Source organism: Sinohyriopsis cumingii, chromosome 1 (assembly GCF_028554795.1).
Source record: "Sinohyriopsis cumingii isolate HCF-2022 chromosome 1, ASM2855479v2, whole genome shotgun sequence".
Taxonomy (NCBI): domain Eukaryota; kingdom Metazoa; phylum Mollusca; class Bivalvia; order Unionida; family Unionidae; genus Sinohyriopsis; species Sinohyriopsis cumingii.
In genome coordinates, this window is record NC_142961.1 from 150,851,775 (window position 1) to 150,872,491 (window position 20,717).

A 20,717-nucleotide genomic window follows, 5' to 3' on the forward strand; every position below is an offset into this window, starting at 1 on the left:
ATATGATTTGTATTCTTTATATATATATGGCCTTAAAGCAATAGAAAAGTGAGAAGCAATAAGCTTTGTAAAATTCAACAAATAATTTATTTCCCTAGAATACAAAATGAAAAACGCAAAAAGAGCTTGTAGTATTGTGAATTAAATTCCAAAGAATGAAAGAATTTCTAACACAAGTTTTAAAGATTGAAGATCTGAATAAACTCTAAGTTTTCGAAAATATATCCAATACTGAAAGTGTTGATGTGCTGTACTTTGGTGGCCCGTGTTGTTGTCATGTGCCAACAGTCTCTTGTTGAATCACAATAATACAATCCAAGAGTATATCCTTATTTAAAATTTCACTATAAACCCAAGTCTATTTCCAAGAATGTTATTCTTGAGCACCTTGTATTCCCAGAGAAGAATAACTGAATTAAATAATTTAAAAAAATTCCAGCCAAAATGAAATACTGGACACAACAATAATTCAAACAATTCTGCTCAGGTCTTATGGCACGAATGAATAATTACAAGAAAAGCAAAATTATCTACTTCTCTACTTGACCTCAGGTCAGAATTAACATTTTCTGAAAAAAAAACTATTACCTAATGGAAAAATATCATTCTGGACGGTTCCAAATGCTGACAGGATAAAATCTTAGTTATAATTAGATAGCCTGTTTTTAAAACTATGATGTAAAATGTGTTAAACAACAGGTAGACCTTGCATTTCATGGGGAATTTCCAATGTTTTGGACTCAGAAAACCAAAGTCCATAATTCAGGTCTGGTAGAATATGAACTTGATTTTGGACAAGGTTAAGTCCAAAATACAATCATCCCTAACATACATTGAATAAAAAACCTAACAAACACACACACACAGTTGGCTCCACTTAAATGCATATCGCTTAATTGCATAGATCGCTTAAAAGCATAGCGAAAGTATGGTCCCATTTTCCATTGTAAATATACATGAATTCCGCTTAAATGCATACTCCGCTTACATGAATAGCTTCGGTCCGGTCCCGAGGCTATGTACATAAGTGGAGTTGACTGTATATATATATATATATATATATATATATATATATATATATATATATATATATCCATTCCTATATTCAGGAAATATTGTAAATGATGCCAATTTTGCAATAAACAACGTCCGACTGAATATGCTGTACGTACCACAATATAACATGAGATTCTCATATTCTTGCAGCAAATGAATAATCAATGTATGGGGACGCAAAATGGGGATGAAATAAAAACCATGTCAGCATCATCATGCATTGCAAAATAATTAAAATTAACACTTTTAAAATGTCAAATATTTACGATCTTTATGAGTGCATGCAAAGAAATGAATAATGTACTTTTCTAGAGGCAGCTGTGGTGCTCTCTGGAAACAATCACAAATAATGGAACCCATGTGAATATGAGAAACGACCATATTAACATTCCTTGAACTTGTGCGGCTATTAAAAATGTGATTTCCAAAATTAGAAAATACATATATATGCATGTATATAGTTTCAGTATGACCTATATGTAAAATATATCTATTGAATATATTTGTCTCCTTTAAATCTTTCCAAAATGAGTGCTTAATGTAATGCTACAGTGGAATTAATCCACCAGTGTCATCAATGCTTAATCAGATGGCATAGTAGTTAGAGTGTCAGCCTTGGATGTGGGAGGTCGTGGGTTTGAACCCGTCTGAGTGATACCAAAGACTTATAAAAATGGTACTAACAGCTGTCTCACGGAGCGCTCAGCATTAAGAGGCTAGTGTAAGGACTGGTCGGCCTGCTCTCAGTATATGTCTGGGTGGGACATCATGCTACATGTCTGCGGCATGATGCCCAAGTGCTAGACATCACTATAAACTGCCACACTACAGAAATCATAGTGATATGACTGAAAAATTGTTAAAGCTACGTTAAAAATTCAAATAACACACACACACACATAAATGCTTAAAGTGTTTTCTTCAATAAACAAATGAATGTATTAGCTTTTAACGGCACATCAGCACAATTGTGACAATATGGTGCTGACTAAAGTAAAATAAAAGAAGTGCTAAAAACATTTAAACTCTACAAAAATAAATGTAAACAAAGAGTACAACAAAAAATTGAATTTCAGTAAAATGTACATAAAATATAAGTAACACATAGAAAAGTCTTAAAACGAATAGTCAGAATATCATGTTTTAGTGATAATTAGCAACAAGTTTTATAAATGGTAAGTCATGTTTTAATAAAGAGAACGGGACAAACTGCATTAATTGAAAAAAATTAATGTCATTGTTCAGTTTTTACTGAGGGTAAAAGCATTGTTTCAGAATGTACCCTTATTTGACAAGATGAACTCAAAGAGGTATTCTCACAAAGAAGGTTCATTTTAACTGTGGAATTTTCTCCGATGTTACTGCTGTCAATTTCATACTGGTGCAGCAATTTTATGTCCAATTAGCAGCATAAGTATATTACATGTATCAAGTGGAATCCAAATTTTATGTCCAATTAGCAGCATTAAGTATATTACATGTATCGAGTGGAATCCAAATTTTATGTCCAATTATCAGCATAAATATATTACATGTATCAAGTGGAATCCAAATTTTGTGTCCAATTAGCAGCACAAGTATATTACACGCATTGAGTGGAATCCACAATCAGATTACTCAACCTTCACAGCAAATCTTTTACTCCTCGATAAATGTAGGAATTTTATCTTGTTTTGCTTTTGCTTCTTTTTATTTATTAACAGCCAAGTTTTCCTAGTAGAACGTTTCTTCAAAAATACTATCCCAATCATAATACCTTATGAGAATTACCACTAAATCCAGCCCTTCCAGACACAACCGTTAGCTAAAGGGAGCTAAAAGTTATCTGCTGACCTATTTAGCGGTTGGGCAAAGTGATCTCCTTTTACATATAAGACTTGATGGCACAGTGTATGAATATCCCAGTTATTACTGAACCAGAGGGCATGCTTCCTATGGATTTAACTGTGGGGAGGCTGGGATGGTGTATGTGTATTAAGATTGGGTAAGTATTTTTGATGAAATATATTTTACTAGGAAAAATTGGTTTCTTCTTCAAAAATGATACTCAATCACAATACCTTAGGTAAGAAGTGGAGGGAGGTATGCCACCTTATTCAAGAGATACCATCTCAAGTCCCCTAAGGTTTTGAGACTGCCACTAGGTAACCCAACTGGTTGAGACTCCATCAGTTGGGGCACAGCCTCAAACGGGACACACACACACACACGCAAATCCAGTGGAAGTCGTGAAGCCATGTCTTAGGAAACTGTCAATCGATCTGGAAGAGAGACCTGCTGAGCTGCAGATATAGATGCTACCAGATCAAACTGGCCCCTGGGATGACAGATCTTGGAGATAAAAGCTAGAGAATGTGGACTCCGATGTCCATCCCACAGCCTGACCAATGTCGGTTAGCGAACAGTTCTGATGCTAGGTTGGTGGCAACTGCTCAAACCTCTCAAGCCAAAGTGCATAAAAGTTCATTGAGCTGGGGTTATTTCCCTGTATACTGAGCGAATAATCCCCTTACTCCAGGAAGTGATATTTTATTTTGAGTGATACTCCGTTCCTTTTATGATCTCCCTCAACACAATGGCTCTGTTCATATTAACGAATCATCTGAAAGCCCGGACTGGGCTTTGAAGGTGGCTTTTAGTTGATGTGTCCAAATGAGACAGAGGGTTCATGAAAAAGTTTAGCTACCCATAACAGATAGATGGTTCTCGGTGATGAAAGAGGATGGTGTCCTGAATAAAACTGACCGGTCTTTGCAGAACTTGCATGTAAATCAGGTCTCCTGATAGGGCATGCATTTTTCAAGAATTCTGTCTGTAGTTACTAATGCCATGAGAAAGCAGGTCATGTATGAAAAGGAGTGTCAGAGATGCCTTTGAAAATAGTTCAGAAGGTGTATTATCCAGCCAGGTTCTGCTTTGGGCTTAAGGTTAACATTTCTGGCTGTGTATACACAAAATTGGTGAAAAGCACTGATAAGTCCTGGGTTTGTTTGATATCCTCTCTCCGATGATGATAAAAGCTGTTGCTGATCGTGAAGCATTACCTTGGATTGTACTCACTGCTAACTTGCTCTCAACGTAGAGCCAGAGGGAGAAGTGAGCTATCTGCGGTATCGATGCCTGGAGAGGTAAGACATGTTTGTTTGCTCACCTCTGGGTTAAACTGTGCCATTGACTTCATATGCTTTCGGAGTGGAGGTCCGTCATGTCTGAGCGATTCTCTCCATGACTGGTTGCGAAAATGTTTCATTTTGAGGGCCTATTTAAGAAGATCCAGATGTGCAAGTTCGAGACTCTGGACAAGAATGAAACAACTGTCGTCATGGCTATATGAGAAGGAAAACCAGATTTCCATAGGGTTTCCAGTGCAAGATTGATGAGGTAGTTAATCCATAACTCCTCCTGATGGAGTGGTGTAATGAGAATGAGGCTACTTGCTGATTCCCTTGCTTTCTGTGTCATTTTGAAATCAGCGGTGCTGGGGGTGGGGGTGTATGAGTTCAGGTTGGTCCAATCCAACGATAGGGCATCCACTGCCCAATCTGTTGGGTCCAGGACGGGAGAGACAAATGATAGGGTTTTGGCATTCCCATTTGTCGCAAACAGGCCCAACAATGGGTACATATCTGAGTGAGAACCTAGGGATGATTAGACTATTCCTTCTGTACTAGTCGATTGTTCAGTGATGAAGGGTCAGTCATTGTGTTGAGGAGTCCACGAATACAGCTTGTTGATGACAAAACCACTTCAAAAAGTCCCAAATCATCATGTAAAGGTCTGGGGACTGGGGTCTCCCTTGTTGTTGAGGATAAATCACCATTGTAGGATAGAGTTCCTCCTTTTTGTCTGAGATAAGTCCCACACCATGACGCAAAGGTCTGGGGATGTGGGTATTCCTTGTTGCTGGAGATAAATCACCATTGTAGGATTGAGTTCCTCCTTGTTGTTTGAGATAAGTTTCACACCATGATGTAAAGGTCTGGGGACTAGGGTCCTCCTTGTTGTTGAAGATAAAACACCATTGTAGGATTGAGTTCCTCCTTGTTGTTTGAGATAATCCCACACCATGATGCAAAGGTTTGGGCACTAGGGTCCTCCTTGTTGTTGAAGATAAATCACCATTGTAGGATTGAAATAATCCTTGTTGTTGAGATATTAAGTCACCACTGTAGAGTTGTCAGACAGAATGATAAATCCATTGCCATCTAAATATTCTTGACCCCAATGAAAGGGTTTCGCAAAGGCCATCCTCTCCAATATTATTGACATGAAGATGTCTTTCCTGGGGAGAGCATGCACCGCTGGCATCCTGAAATGATCGGGGTTGATGTTGAGCCTCAACTGGGGTGCCCTGAAATGATATGTGATGTTGTAGGTGAATCGCAGGAATGTCCTGCGAGCCTTATGAATAGAGACATAAAGGTATACCCACAGTGATGGTAAAGTCTCCCTCATGGATATCGTTCAAAATGCACTGTGGTGTTTCCAGTGGAAACCAAGGGGAATGGATAAATGGATTGAGGGTGCTTAGGCCGATGACCAGACATAGAGAGTCGATTGCAGTTGGGACCAAGAAAAAAGGTGTGGAACGAACAATATAATCCTCTCAGTGCTTCATCTGCATGGTATGCAATTCTTGGAGCTTTGTTAGGATGGCTTTCAGTGGTTCATGTCTTAATGAAAGGCCTTGAGTTGTTTTGATGATTCCCCGTACTATCCCTGTATCGATGCTGTGGTTGCGAAAGTGGGAGGGATGTGTCTCCTTGATAGTTTGTTAGCGTACTTCATCCATTGGGATGTTAAACAGAAGGTAGAAGATAAAGGCCATGCTCTTAGCCTGAGACTGATTACCATGCTTGCCCTGAGGTATGTTGAGTGGAAGAAGACAAGCTATGTTCCATTTGGTTGGAAGATAGCCCGAGAGAACAAAATTCCAACAATGAAGTCACGGTAAGGATATTCCTCAGTAAATCCACAGTGTCAACAAAGGCCATACGATCCATATGTATGAAGTGTGGCTATATCATCCCCAATGTGGGGCGATCACTGTCATTGCTGAGGTTCCAAATGAAAAGCTGGTGGAAGTGCAAATGTTAGAACCGCCAACGAACTGATGATGAAGGTGGACTTGAAAGTAAGAAACTCTCCCAGACTACGAATGTAACTAAAGTCAGAGCCTTCCGTTCATCATATGATCAACAGATGTTGGAGTGCTGGTTCATGTTGTTGATGGAGTCATCATCAAAGGACAAAGCTCCAGGGGCAGAAAAACGTCCTCAATGGAGGTTCAGCAGGCAGAATCTTCCCATGCCCTCATGTAGGGTAGAGTAGATGACAGTACTGGTAGAACAAGCAACATCATCTTAGTTGTGTGGAGTGAGGTTATGGTCCCCTGAAACGCATGAGACTTACCTGGCAAAGAGGGATGAGGTGTGTTACTCACTAAACTCGTAAAATGCCCAGAATTAGAAACCTTGACTTCAAGACAGTCACTAAGTAAAGAGGCTCTTCTCATGGCAGAGGGTAGAGAAATTGTGAAGTGACATCTGTTGGGTTCAATGTATTGGAAGTCCTGGCTGTTATTGATTGAGCTCGAAATATTGATGTTTGGCCCTTTGTAATCCCTAGTATATGGCCTAGACCGGTCGCAATGGAATTAGGCCAACAGTGTGAGGAGGATATCATTAGGAACATCAGTTGGGACAGGTTATGTTATATTTGATCCATGTAAACTGACCATATGTCTACTGAATGAGAGGGAACTTGGCTGTTGTTAGCTCTGTCCCATTTCTGATGAGGAATCAAGTCAGACCCCAAGAAGGCAAGGTAGGGGGAGTTCCAAAAAAGTCCTGTGGTGATGACTTGGGTGCTGGAGCTGTTTCTGAGCATGCCAATGTCCAGTGTTTTGTGGCTAAAGGGTAAGTTGAATTATCTCCCTTGTTCTCATAAAGATTCACACTGAGGAAAAAATCAGCATGCAGACTGGTGACATCTTCGGTCTGAGCTGTATGTTGTTTGCCCTTTGCCCATAGTTCTAATCTGTAAGACAAAACAGAGCAGAACAGAAAAAGCTGTAGCCCGGCACCTGTCTTAGAATGCAATGTCAGTGCAGAGCTAAATCATTAAAAGGGTGACCCAGAAACTGATAAGTCTAATAAAGCAAAGAAGCATACATTTAAAAACTAATGACAATACCACCTGTTTATAAACCTATATGCCTACACCTGATGTTTGAATACTGTGTGGGTGCATAGCTATACCAAAAAATGGTTACCTGGAAAAAGTGATAGCACATGATTTCAGTTACAATGCTTACCTGTAGGTAAGGTCAAGGACAGCTTGTACAGGTAGAATCAGTGAAGCAAGTTGTTCCAAGGCTAAAAATACAGTGGTAAAAGAACTCACCTTTATATACAATAAAGGATGGAATTATACATATATAAGGAGTTCTTCAGAGCATAAAGATATGCACATATAAATAATATGACCCAAACCTAACTTGTGAAGTCACATAGGCTACACATGTGAGCGACTAAGTGCTCAATAAATATGATTTAAAGTTTATGCAGATAAACATGACTCTAGTGTCACCTATAGAAACATGAACATGCAGGATTTGACTGAATAAACCATATATAGAGTGCTGACCTGTACTTGTCCAACATGAGTGGAAGAAATACAGAAATGTACACGAGTGGCTACATTATACACAAAAAATTTGTATAAAAGGGTACTGATGCACCATTATAGAGGACTTACCAGAATGAAAGAAGTACAGAAATGTACATGAGTGTCTACATTACACACAAAAATCTTCACATAAAATGAAACTGAAGCACCGTTATAGAAGTATACACAGTAGCTGTGACAAAATCTATTATGAGGCAATACTTATAAGGAAAAAGGCCCAGAGACTGCCTGTACAAGTAAATACATTAAAGTTTGCGCCTTTGATAGAAACTCACTAATATGTACCCGCTTGTAAAGAACTTACACATATTTAGGAGTTATATAAGCACGTATAAAATAAGCATAGCACAAACTGACTGAAGTCACTTAGGCTCCATGTGCAAGTATCTAAATATGTGAGGATGACAAAATATGGCAACTTCTAAAGGCAGAACTTTGTTGTGATAGAAAAGTTGGAAATAAAGATGGAGTATACTTTCCTTAGAAGTGAAAAACTCTTCCAGCTTTAAGTAGTATATCATCTATGTAGTTTCTGACTTTTGCAAGGGCTTCTTGGCATCAGCGTAAGTAAAAACTTGAATATTCTTACACTTTGCCACCAAGTCTTATAAGTAAGGGGAGATCACTCTACCAATAGGTCGGCAGACAACTTTAGCTCCCTTTAGCTAAGACTAGGACCTGGGAGGGCTGTGTTTGAGATGTAGTGGTATTATGATTGGGTAACATAATGGAAGAAGAAAAAGGAGTGTGTTGTTGAATGATATATTTTTCGACAGTGTCAGGATAATGTGACTGGGTGGGACATCATGCTACATGTCTACGGCATGATGCCCAAGTACTAGACATCACTATAAACTGTCACACTGCAGACATCATAGCGATATGACTGAAAAATTGTTAAAGCTATATTAGAAATCCAAATCACACACACACACACACACACACACACACACACACATCATCAAGTATGATCCATTCAATCTTACCATGGGTCATCCACATTATTTTGGCCCATACCTTCATTATTTCAGTCAGTGTCTGTTGTTGTTGCGTCAAGCTGTATTATTGATGGTTTGTGAAAATGTCTGCTTAACTTCATTCTATATGTTGTTGTAACGAATGCTTAATAGGAACATTTTAATCACATGTTTAACCTACACACAGTTCTGTATAAGCCTAACATAGTGTCAGGTATGAAAGATACAATCTGTATTAAAAAAAAACAGCTTAAAAAAAGTCATTTAAGAGGAAGAAAATCTAACTGTTGGATAAAGGTGCCTCAGACTAACCTTAGATTAGCAGCATAACTAACTGATATCATCATATGTTCTTCAATGGATGTGAGCATTTGAAAATGTCTGCCACAGATGAACACTGCAGAAATGCCACCAGTATGTAAAGTGAATGCAACTGTGGCTTTAGATTTTTACACAAAAATAGCCAAATATGAAAAATGAATTTCAGAGGACACTTCATGTCTTCAGAACCCTTTGTTGACATGGTTGCTTTGCATCTCTGCAATCCTTCATTTGGTCACTCTTTCCAGCAATTTTCAAGGATAATAATAAAATCGGTTGTTCTTCCAAGTTCCCAATTTTCTTCAATTGTTTTGGCTAACAAAATTAGATTTATAGGTTATTTTGTATACATTTTAAAACAGTTTTACACCATTGACATAAAATAAATAATTAAAGTTTTTTTCTTTTTGTTTTTGAATGACCCATTTCTTCTTTGTATGAAGCAGGATGTGTACAATGTAGATGTTGCTTCATCAGCAAATTGTTGGTTTGTTTATTATTTATTGGGGGGAGGGAGTAAAACAAACCTAACAGACTAAACATTCATAGATTTATTTTCAGTCTTGCACAGTCTCCACCTTTGACTATATAAAAATTGTGTCATTTAGCATATAATTAAAAAGGATGAGAAACCTTGTTTGAGAATGAACTGTATAAAAATCAAAAAAGCATGGACCAGCCACATGTCATCTGTATTTTTAATAGTATAAAATATATATTATATACCATTTAATAAAATAAATAAGATGAAAAAATGTGGAAAACATCATATTGGCACTTAATAACAGACATAACAATATATTCCTTTCATTGTACATGCCTAAGGTAAAATATTTAAATATTTTGTAAAAATTATTATGTATCACAGCTGGCTAAAATCTTGGAGTATGATAGTAATTAAAAACAGCATTATACTGTATATTTGATTAAGTACACTCATAACAATAGAAACAGATATACAATTGTACATAATTAATCTGTTAAGCAACCAAATAATAGTTTCACCAGAGTACTTGAATCGAAAATGATATTTAAAAAATATTTACTGGTGACCATTTACACATTATATGTTTGCTTTGATTGGAATAAACAGACCTCAAACTAGCAAACATTACTGGCAAGATTTTCTCTTCAGCATTTAAAATAAAGAAATATTGGAAAAATATTTCATGGTACAGAATTTGCTCCTAATGTAAAAACACCAATGATGCCTTATGCAGCACTGCCTGATGCAAAATTTTCTGGAGAAACCTTCACACCCCCTTTCACCTTGACAACAACAAAAGATATTACAATGCCTAACCCTAAAGCACCAGCTATCACCCCTACAATGATGGCAACAATTGTAGTTGTGCTGTAACCACTTGTGTCACTGCTTCCCTTGCTTCCATTGCTGCTACCTAGAAAGATATCTTATATTTAGAGACAGCCTTTCAAAACTTTGGCATATGCAATAGATTGAGGACAATTATAAAGCAAATAATATAGTTTCATGTTTGATTCTTTTAGAACACAGTCTTCTTTCATATAGTATTTTTACATGGCACAGTTTATTCTGTGTTAATACAAATCAATATATGGAACATATTGAACATTTTCATGCCTTTTGTTAACCAAATGAGTAATTTTTTACTTTGTGACTTTTCCTTAAATTTAATTCTTTAGGTATCTGGTATCTAAAGTAAAGAAAAATAATACACATAACGTATCTGAATTTAATAACATATGGTATCCAATACTGTATGTCCAAATTATTCTAAATTAAAGTGTCTGCTAAAGTTTGAAAACTACAAATTATATGGATTTGCAGAAACTGCTTGCACCTGAAATATATAATAATATAATATCTTTGATACATATGCAGAATAGAGCATGTGTGATAAAGGACAAATGCTTTGTATGATGTTTGTTTATGGCTTAAAAATATTGAAAGATTTTAAGCTATTGAGGATACTGTCACATCAGATGTGCTTAATCATTGATAGTGACAAGAAAGTATGATGTTCCTTTCTTGTCTTCAAAACAGTGGTGTAGCAACCACCTAAGCACCCCACACCACTCCCTGCCACTGCTGGGGTGGGGTCAAAATTCACATCAATTTTTTTTATTTTATTGGAAGGGAGCCCCAGAGTTAATTTTTGAAGTGGGGGGGGGGCAATGCTACTGCTTCAAAAATTCTTTTGTATCTGGATCATACATAATTTATCTATGTTTTCATTTACCATGTATGAATAATGATTATACACAGCTTAAATTAAAAGTGTAAATGTTTGAAGTGGATGGGAATAATGTAAATTATTTTTTTACTTTGTTGCTCGATGCATACTAAATTATTAATGGAGGTCATGATTACAAAAACATGTATGCAAATATTTCCCTATCAGGGGTGCCCACAGAATTATTTTCCAGAGAGGAGGGGGCAAAAATTTAGTGGTCAGCTATTAAGTTAGATGTAAGCCAAAACAAGTTTAGAGGTAAAATCGATGGGGGGGCCCCCCCCCATGGGCAGGCTACCATCATTCCCTTTTACTATGCTGCCATAATAGTACTTACTAGTGCATTCATATTCATAGTTATTTCCAGTACAATTTGTGCCCGATGTGCATGGACTCCCCGAGCAGACATCTATATCTGTTAGGAAAGAATTTAATAATGATCTGTTTCATGCATATATACATGTATGTCTATGTGCCAGTTGATAGATTTAATATATTTTACTTTGATCAATAAATAAATAAGAACAAGATTCATTAGAATTTTAAATCAAGCACATAATAATTTAGCTGAAGAGCACTCAAACTTGCACGAAATGATCACTGACAAGTAACAATTAAATAGATGGCAGCAGAAAAGTCTCATTTTATCATCCCCCATCCCAAAAGTATAATGTAAATTTATCATAAAATCAATAATATAACAAGTTTTGTCTTCTTCTATTATGTACGACTTGACAAAATCTGTGAATAAGACATAATATAAATGATTTTAGTTTGGTGCAATAATTATCCGAAAAAAGATATACTTACTGGGTAGTGGATCTGTTTGTGTTCCATAAAATATTAGTTTCCAGGTATAAAGATACCCTGCATGGAGAGTAAAAAAACAAATAGAAATATTATTGACTGCTTTTCTTTCCTTTAGTATTCCGGTGTTACATGGATGGACTGTTACATGTTGCATGATGGACCGTTATGTGGATGGACTAAGTGAAAATAGGTAAATGGATAATAACATAATGTTAGGAATAGTTTTGAACACAAAAGAAGTTAATAGGAGAATTATTTATATAAAAAGACAATAATTGACTGCTTTCTTGCAACCTCAATAAATTTAATACAAACTACGCTAAATAAATAACATATTATACAACCATTGATAATTTTAACTGTCTCATAGAACTGTAACATGAATGAATGAAGTAAAATTATATTTATTTGCAAAGCACGAAAACTTGTATTTGCAAACAATAAAAGTTTCCTGTTCAGACAAAATGCTGAATTCTCTATTCAGATAACAGAATTTGGAAAAGTTGTCCTATTGAATTAACAGTTCACAGAAAATGCAGGTTGATAAAAATACCCCATTTTTACCACAGAAAATGCAGGTAAATAAAAATACCCCATTTTTACCACAGAAAATGCAGGTCGATAAAAATACCCCATTTTTACCACTGAAAATGCAGGTCAATAAAAATACCCCATTTTTACCACAGAAAAAAATGTGATGATCTGTATGAAGCCACAAGATTATTTTGTTCTCCACAATGGAAAGCCTCAATGTAAACCCAATCCAATGCAGATGGAGACAATGGGTACATCTAAATCACGGTTAATGGAGTCCATCCTTCCAACAATAGCAATGCTGAACTAGGTCAAACAAAACCTTAAACCCACTAAGTTCAATATTAGTAAAACTATTCCCAGCCAGCTCTTCAGTTGGAGATAAGATATGACTATCAATGACACATCACTAACAAAACCTCAGTGAGAAGCATACACTGAGCAAAAAGCATTGGGGTAAACTGTATTCACTGATAACCAATTTAAATAAAAATCCATCAAATACAGTGAATAAGGCTGCACTCAATAATCTTTTCTGTAGGAATTGTACAAGAAAACAAAAGGTAAATCTTGCTGTTTAAAATATTTTATCAAATGGAATGTATATTATATACATTTTAAATAAAATATACACACTAAACTGAGGTTGTTTCTATGGTATTATCCCTGCCCATCCAACCCACCCATCAGGACAAAAAAAGTGGATGCACTTTTGAAAATTTGTGGAATGAATGCAAAAATAAATAATTTACATCAGCAATCTAGTTATACAGCATCAGAATTATGCAAATTATAAATTAATGAAATCTCTCCATCTACAATATCAGAGCCTCTAATTCTCCCAAGACCAAACTGATACAGCTGCAATGCCAGTGCACAATGACATAAAGCTTGCATTTGCAAACCTTAGCTTTATTCAAATGAATGAGAGGTTGGATGCCTCTGATATATGCCTTGCTAAACACTATTTTGCAATCACTGGGTAGTCTTGCTCTCTAGGCAACAGTTTCCTACTTGCATCAGCTATAGGTAATCGAAAGCTGTATGCAAATCCAATTGTTATGTTCATATTTATTTCTTTACCATCCTTCATGTTTCTCATTGTTATTCAGTACTATTTTCTTCAATGGATCATTTTCTTCAAATCATCTTATTACAAAAGGTATGATGTGAGGAAAGGAATGAATGTTTAAAAAAATATTTGTGTTTCAAATTGGATTCATTATTTGTGTACTATTCAGTCAGATGATGATGGTTGTGAGTTTTAATATCTTTGTTTTTTTGTTTAAAATATGAATTGTATATGTTGAGTTAATATTTCATCGATCCTCTGTAAAAATATGAATTGTATATGTTGAGTTAATATTTCATCAATCCTCTGTAAAAATATGAATTGTTTATGTTGAGTTAATATTTCATCGATCCTCTGTAAAAATATGAATTGTATATGTTGAGTTAATATTTCATCAATCCTCTGTAAAAATATGAATTGTTTATGTTGAGTTAATATTTCATCGATCCTCTGTAAAAATATGAATTGTATATGTTGAGTTAATATTTCATCGATCCTCTGTAAAAATATGAATTGTATATGTTGAGTTAATATTTCATCAATCCTCTGTAAAAATATGAATTGTATATGTTGAGTTAATATTTCATCGATCCTCTGTAAAAATATGAATTGTATATGTTGAGTTAATATTTCATCAATCCTCTGTAAAAACGAAATCGATGCATTTTTCGGCCTTAATTTGCAGTTTTGTTTGTCATCCTACACAACCAGTTGTAAAACACCTGAATGCAATGAGCATTTCTGTAAATGAATGGCCTGTAGCATATACGAATTGACTTTTGATACATACAGTGCCCTGATGAATGTTCAGATGTCTGAATACTCCATGATATATCCGACTGCTGCGTAGTATGTACACTTTTGTAAAGCATAACGATACTTACAGAATCAAAACATCATACAAAACCTTAATTGATGCTACTAAACATTTTTAAATTTAAAAACAAAGCCTTTCTCATAGACTAAAAATATTGAATCATCAAATGAAACTTGATCTTTTGTGTTTTGATCCCTTTTCTTGTGTATTGAAAAAACTTAAAGCATTTTATACTGATGTATTTGTCCGTTATGTGATGATATCAGTCTTGACTGATCTTTTATTCCAGCATTATAGCATGTTCCATCTGTGTAGCTGTTTAGACCATTGCTTGCAGATAATATGATCAACATCTCATCACAATTTAATTTCACTATGCTAGCTATTCCTACTGTTTTAATGGTGTTGTTGTCATTGTCATTGTCATGTAGTGTAGAAATTTGTTGTTTAGGAACTCTTTGGGGCAAGCCTTGCTGCTTATTGGCAATGTCTCCCCATTCCAGTCGTTCAATTGTATTTATAGACATATCAAGTTCAATTTCAACTTTGGGGGATAGTTTCTGTTTTCATAGGAGATTTATTAAACCAGTAACTGTATATATCCAAATCATATGTTGATGGTCTATGAGGAGTTTTGATGGAAGTTTGCAAAACTGACTCAACAGCTTAAAAGAACAATTTGACATCGGTAAATTTTACACTGACACAAGGGTTTATGTTCCTAAGCCATTCAGACAAATCTATAGACATGTTTCCTGAGCTATTGATACCTGTCACAATACATACTTGATTTAAGTTATGAAGTTATTTTCCAGAATGGAGAATACACAAGTCCACCTTAGTTACAGTGGTTATTGGTGTGCATCTCTTCATACTTACAATCCATGCCTGGTTTGTATTGGGCAAGGCCTGATTTAAGTTAAGAAGTTTTTTTTGTGTGTGCAGAATCACATTCAAATGTACTCTCTGAGGTTATTGATGTATATCTTTTCAGATACACAATCTAAACTTGGTTTGATTAGGCAATGCCCAATTTATATTCTTAAGTTTTACAAATTCCCCAATAGTACTGGGATAGTATTTTCGAAGAAATGTTTTACATCATGAAGTTGTAATATATATCTCTATATTTATTTACATACTCTCACCATTTGTTTTCAAAATGACATGTCTTTCATTTAAATATATACATTTTTTGTCAAACATTATTTTAAAGATGTAAGATAATTCTGACATTCCTTTAATGTTAAATACTTTATTCAGTTTTTAACTTTTCTAATTTCCTGATTTTTTTCATTCTTGGTGTGTGCAATCTTAGTTTCATGAAAGCATCTTGAAAGAAAAAAAATCTATGTTCAAATGCCCAATAGCAAATATGTACATACTACTACATACAAGGGAACTAACTCATTACAACATCATAACACAACTGGATTAATCTCCCTTAAGACATTTATGTCGCATACTGTATTTATTATTTACATGTATTTGTGTTTACGTGCTTTAAATGTTCTCATTGGGGTACAAGGATGTTTAGGCTGGTTTTCTATGGTTGACTGTTTTCTAAATTTATTAGTGTTCCTGGTATCTTTTCATTGTTTCTCTGAAAGAGTTATTGCTTTGGAATTAGGTTGACTACTTTCAAAATTTATCCGTGTTCCTGGAATCTTTTCATTGTTTCTCTGAAAGAGTTGTTGCTTTGGAATGAGGATGTTTAATCTGACTACAATTGGTTGACCATTTTTTTAACATTTGTGTGCAAGGATGTTTTACCTTAATGTTTCAGGACTCTCAATTCTTCATACTTTCTATTACTATAACCCTGAACCAAGATTGGTCATGCCACAGGATGAATTGTCATAGAATATTAATAAGTCATCCCAGATATAAAGAAATGTATCAAAATATTTAGAAATATTTGCAAATTTAAAACAGAACTTTAAACAAAACCATCATGCAAAGTTTCTACAAATGTGACCTTAAGCTTAAAATGGGCCAATAATTATGTTGAAAAATTGAATAACTAAGCTTTATAATGATCTATCCCAGTTATGATGGGAATCAATCTATCAAGGGGTATAGGAAACATATGTAAATTAAAAGCTTTAAACAAATTCTTACTCTACTGCCAGCAAGTGATTGTTGTGTCTCGCTTCTCTCTATTCCCACTATATATAAACACAGCAGACAATCGGAAAGTGCTATCCCCAAATCCTGCATGATAGTGCAGAGTGAAATTATATGTTGAGAAAAAATATTATCATTCAGGTTAGAGAATGTTTTAACTTGTCTGCTATTGAGACTTGAACCTGGTCAGCAAGTTATGCCAACAATCATTATGCCTGCATGCAATAGCCCCCATATAGCCTTGACCTCCCAAAAAAGGATGAAACATAGCAGGTAAGGTGATTGGTTCCATAAGAGAACGAGGTTTGAGTCTCAGTAGGGGATGAATTAAAAAATTCTATAACCTGTAAGATAATGTAATTTCTCAATATATAATTTTACTCTAGATTATCATGCATATTCATGTGTGATTCAGGGACAGCACTTTCCTTTCTATCTAGTTAACATTTGTACCTATCTGTATTAGCTTCTATACACATTGAATTCTGTCAAGAGTGACTGTATTAGCTAAGACTATAATTACAAGCTCGGCATTCTGGTGTGTCTGCTATGCACAGATGCTTATGTCAACAAAATATGCTCCATCCGTTTGTGGGGATGTGTGCATCATTGAGAGGTTATAGTGTTGGTGCATGCAGGTAAGGCGGTTAGTGCTGTATCTCACAGACCCAGGTTCAAGTCTCAGTAGTGGGTGAATTAAACAATTATCTAACTTGCATGATCTGTATTATCACGCATCCTCATGTAGGCTCCATGGATAGCAATTTCCACTCCAATGTACATCTGTACTTGTCTGTATTAATTTGTATATGCCTTCAATTCTGTCATAGCAATCCAGAGTGTCAGTGTATAAAATGAGAGTTTAATTGTTTGGTCAACATACAAGTATGCCTGCTACACATATATGCTTATATCAGCATATATATTCTGTTCTTTATTGGGGATATGTGGATGGTTGAAAGGATATATAGTCTATGGGGTTGGTATATGCAGGCAAGGCCATAATTCGCATACCCAGATCTGAGTCTCAATAGGGGATGAATTAAAACAATTCTTAAGTGGTATGAAAATATGGAAAGCCAGAAGAATGATTTACCTGAATACCTATTGTCATTGACAACCATCTTAAGGTTCCATTGTCCTTGTGGTGCTTCTCCCCAGTGTTGTACGGTCATGAAAGTCCAAGAGTAGATACCACTTGTAGAGTAATCTTGATATCGCTTAGTCATTAAATAACTGTTTGTACCAGAAGGTGATATCAAGGTCAGCTCCACATGGCCCATACTTTGACTTTGAAAAGATATCTGGCAAAAGTAAGAGTTTTAATTAAATATAGATGTTGATTCAATAAAATTGTGCACTATGTTATTCAAAGAAAATCATGTGCTTCATTGAAGGCTTATGTAGGAAATCTATATTTTAATCAGGAAATTATAATTCACCTAACATTATATTGATTGAAAGTCATCAATATTGTAATCCTTTTCTTTTTCCATGTGAAAACAAATAAAAATCATCATTACTGTAGCCTTAAAAACAAGTTAGAAAGTAAATTTTTAAGTAAATTATGTTTCTTTGAGAATACTTACTCAATCACATTATGTTAGCAATAATAGGCTGCTACCTCACCAATCCAGCCCTTTTAAAAGACGAAAATCATCTTTTTCTGGTTATTTCAATAGACCGAGGGCAATGACTCATGCCCATTACCTCCCCTTGGCATCATTGGTGGTATAGCTATTTTTTAGTTGAGAGAGATACTAATGAGGATGCTCGCACAGAAGGGAGTTTGGGAGGGATTTTAAGTAATATGAATGGGTAAGTATTCTCAGAGAAAAATAATTTACTTAAAAAGTTGCTTTCTCCTTCGAATACGTTCCCCAATCACACTATGTTAGGAGAATAAGTAATAGGAGGAGGTGGTGCTGAGCATCCAACCTCTACCTTGGGTATCCTTCTAGCGAAGAACAGCTGGATTCCCCATGTGAACAATAACTTGTTCTCCTAATTAAATAAGCAACACAGTCTTGGGTCACTTGACCTGTAACTGTAAGATATGGTTAAGAAGATGAATATTGAAATCTTCTTACCTACAAACTTTCAATGGCAAATCCAGCAAAGCTAACAGGCTGTGTTGATTGATCTAGCTGGGTGTGTTGGCTTTCTGTGCTGCTGCCACTGAACCTACCTGATTCAAGGTTTGACTCTGCATGCCAGCATACAGCCTCTATTGTATCTCAGATCAAAATGCTTTGTTCAAACATGAGGCTTGCAGAGATGGCTCGAAGCTTCTGAGCAGTAATCTTTGTGAGGTTACTCTGATCTGGTGAGATGTCAGAGTACACTGAGTGTACCACTTCAACCACATACCAATGGCTTGAGGGGTGATATCCTGTGTTCTTGTTCACACTAGAAGGAAGAGGTGTTTGTGTGTGCCATGACTTGACTCTAATCCTTTCAAGTTAGTGTTTGAGATCATGAACAGGATCTTGCATGGATGCTGTTCTCGACCTGTCTATGGAAGAGAGTGAGCAAATAATAACCCCTCATTACTGAGAGACGATAAACTATTTTGGGCTATAAAGCCTGGTTGTGTCAAGAGAACCACCAAACCCTCTCATCTGAACTGAAGAGAGTTCACATCAGCATAAAGGGCATGCAGCTTGCTTAACCTGCATGCAGAAGCTAAAGCTATCAAGAAACATGACTTGTATGATAGTGACTTTAGCGAAGTTTGGGCTAAAGGTTCAAATGGATTAGAACTGAGCCATGTTAAAACCCAGCATTGGCTCCATTTGGAAAGAGAGTGAGGGATTTCTAGGGATTTTGGTCGATTGAGACCAAAAAGGTCTAAAAGATCTGATAGGTCTATATCATGTCCAAAATCATGTCTGCCAGAATTTGTCCAATATCATGGGGCAGTAGCCTTTAATAGAGATTGGGACCTACTGTTTCTCCTCAAAGAGCCAGAGAAAAAAGTCGGCCAGTTGAAGGATAGAGGCATGCAGGGGGACAAGATGTTTGGTATGGTACCAGTCCCTGAAAACATGCCACTTTCCCTCATAAGCCTTCAGGGTGGAGGGCCTTCCTGCTCTTGAGATTCTCTCCAAGATCGAAGGTTTGAAATGTTTTTCTCACAGGACTGTCCTAATAAGAGCCGAGCGTGTAGAAGAAAAGGATGGTCCAGACAGGGAAGGACAACCCTTGACATTGGTTTCTAGAGAAGATTCAGGATTGCCTGAATCTTCTTGGGCATATCTATTGCTAGAACGAATAGATCGGTGTCCCAGGACATGTCCCATCTGAGAGGGGCTATTAGAATCATCTTGCCATCTGACCCAGTAACTTCTGGATTATTTTCAGCACTGTGAGAGGTAAGGCAGAAGCCCACAACCCCTCCCAAATTATTGACAGTGCATCCAAGGCCCAAGCTTTCTGGGTCTGGAACCAGAGAAACAAAGGTAAGTAGCTTGCGATTTCATCTCATTGTAAAAAGGACGATTATCCGAGTGAAGACATTTACGGAAAAACCATTTTGTGTGAAGGACTTGGCCTCTTCTGGATAGAGTGTTGGCCAAGACATTGAGTCTGCTGGGAATGTGTCTGACTTGTATGTTGATATATAGATTGTAGAACCAATATAAAACTGGCAAATTGGAATACACATGTTGGATAATTTGGTGACTCCCTGTTTAAGAGACAGGTCACCACCACATAGTTGTTGGACGCAATGAGGACCGTTTTAACCTCATAGTCGATCTTTTCAGAAGTGAAAGGTATTGATGACGGCCTTCATTTCTAGGATGATCATGTGCAGAGGCCATTCCTCTGGCACCCACTTGTCGCTGATGGTAGTGAAGGTCGGCAACAGGTGGGCACCCCAACTGTGCCTACTGGCGTCGGTACCTACTGTTATTTCTGCCTGTGGCTTCTCCAGTGGGATTCCCATAGCCTGCCAACCTGGGTTGCACCATCAATGCAGGAATGATCGAATCTCAGGCGTGATCATGATAGTTTGTTCAAGGGGAATGGGGGTCATTGTGCTCACAATGGCTGCATAAAAAAGATGGCTGAGTGGGATCAAGTCTGCTGCTGAA

The 20,717-nt window shown here is 36.3% G+C and overlaps 1 protein-coding gene across 1 annotated transcript in view; it reads right to left on the reverse strand.

Annotated features, from left to right (window-relative positions):
• Positions 1 to 64: 64 nt before the first annotated feature.
• Positions 65 to 20,717, reverse strand: part of LOC149808153 (furin-like protease 1) — a 58,891-nt gene continuing 38,238 nt past the window's right edge. Inside the window, exons 14-17 of the mRNA XM_089973937.1 lie at positions 17,717 to 17,924; positions 12,071 to 12,127; positions 11,598 to 11,675; positions 65 to 10,444 (exon numbers count right to left, since the gene is read on the reverse strand). Of these exons, the coding sequence (XP_089830063.1) occupies positions 10,257 to 10,444; positions 11,598 to 11,675; positions 12,071 to 12,127; positions 17,717 to 17,924 (531 nt within the window). The 3' untranslated portion in view covers positions 65 to 10,256. The remainder of the gene's footprint in view (positions 10,445 to 11,597; positions 11,676 to 12,070; positions 12,128 to 17,716; positions 17,925 to 20,717) is intronic.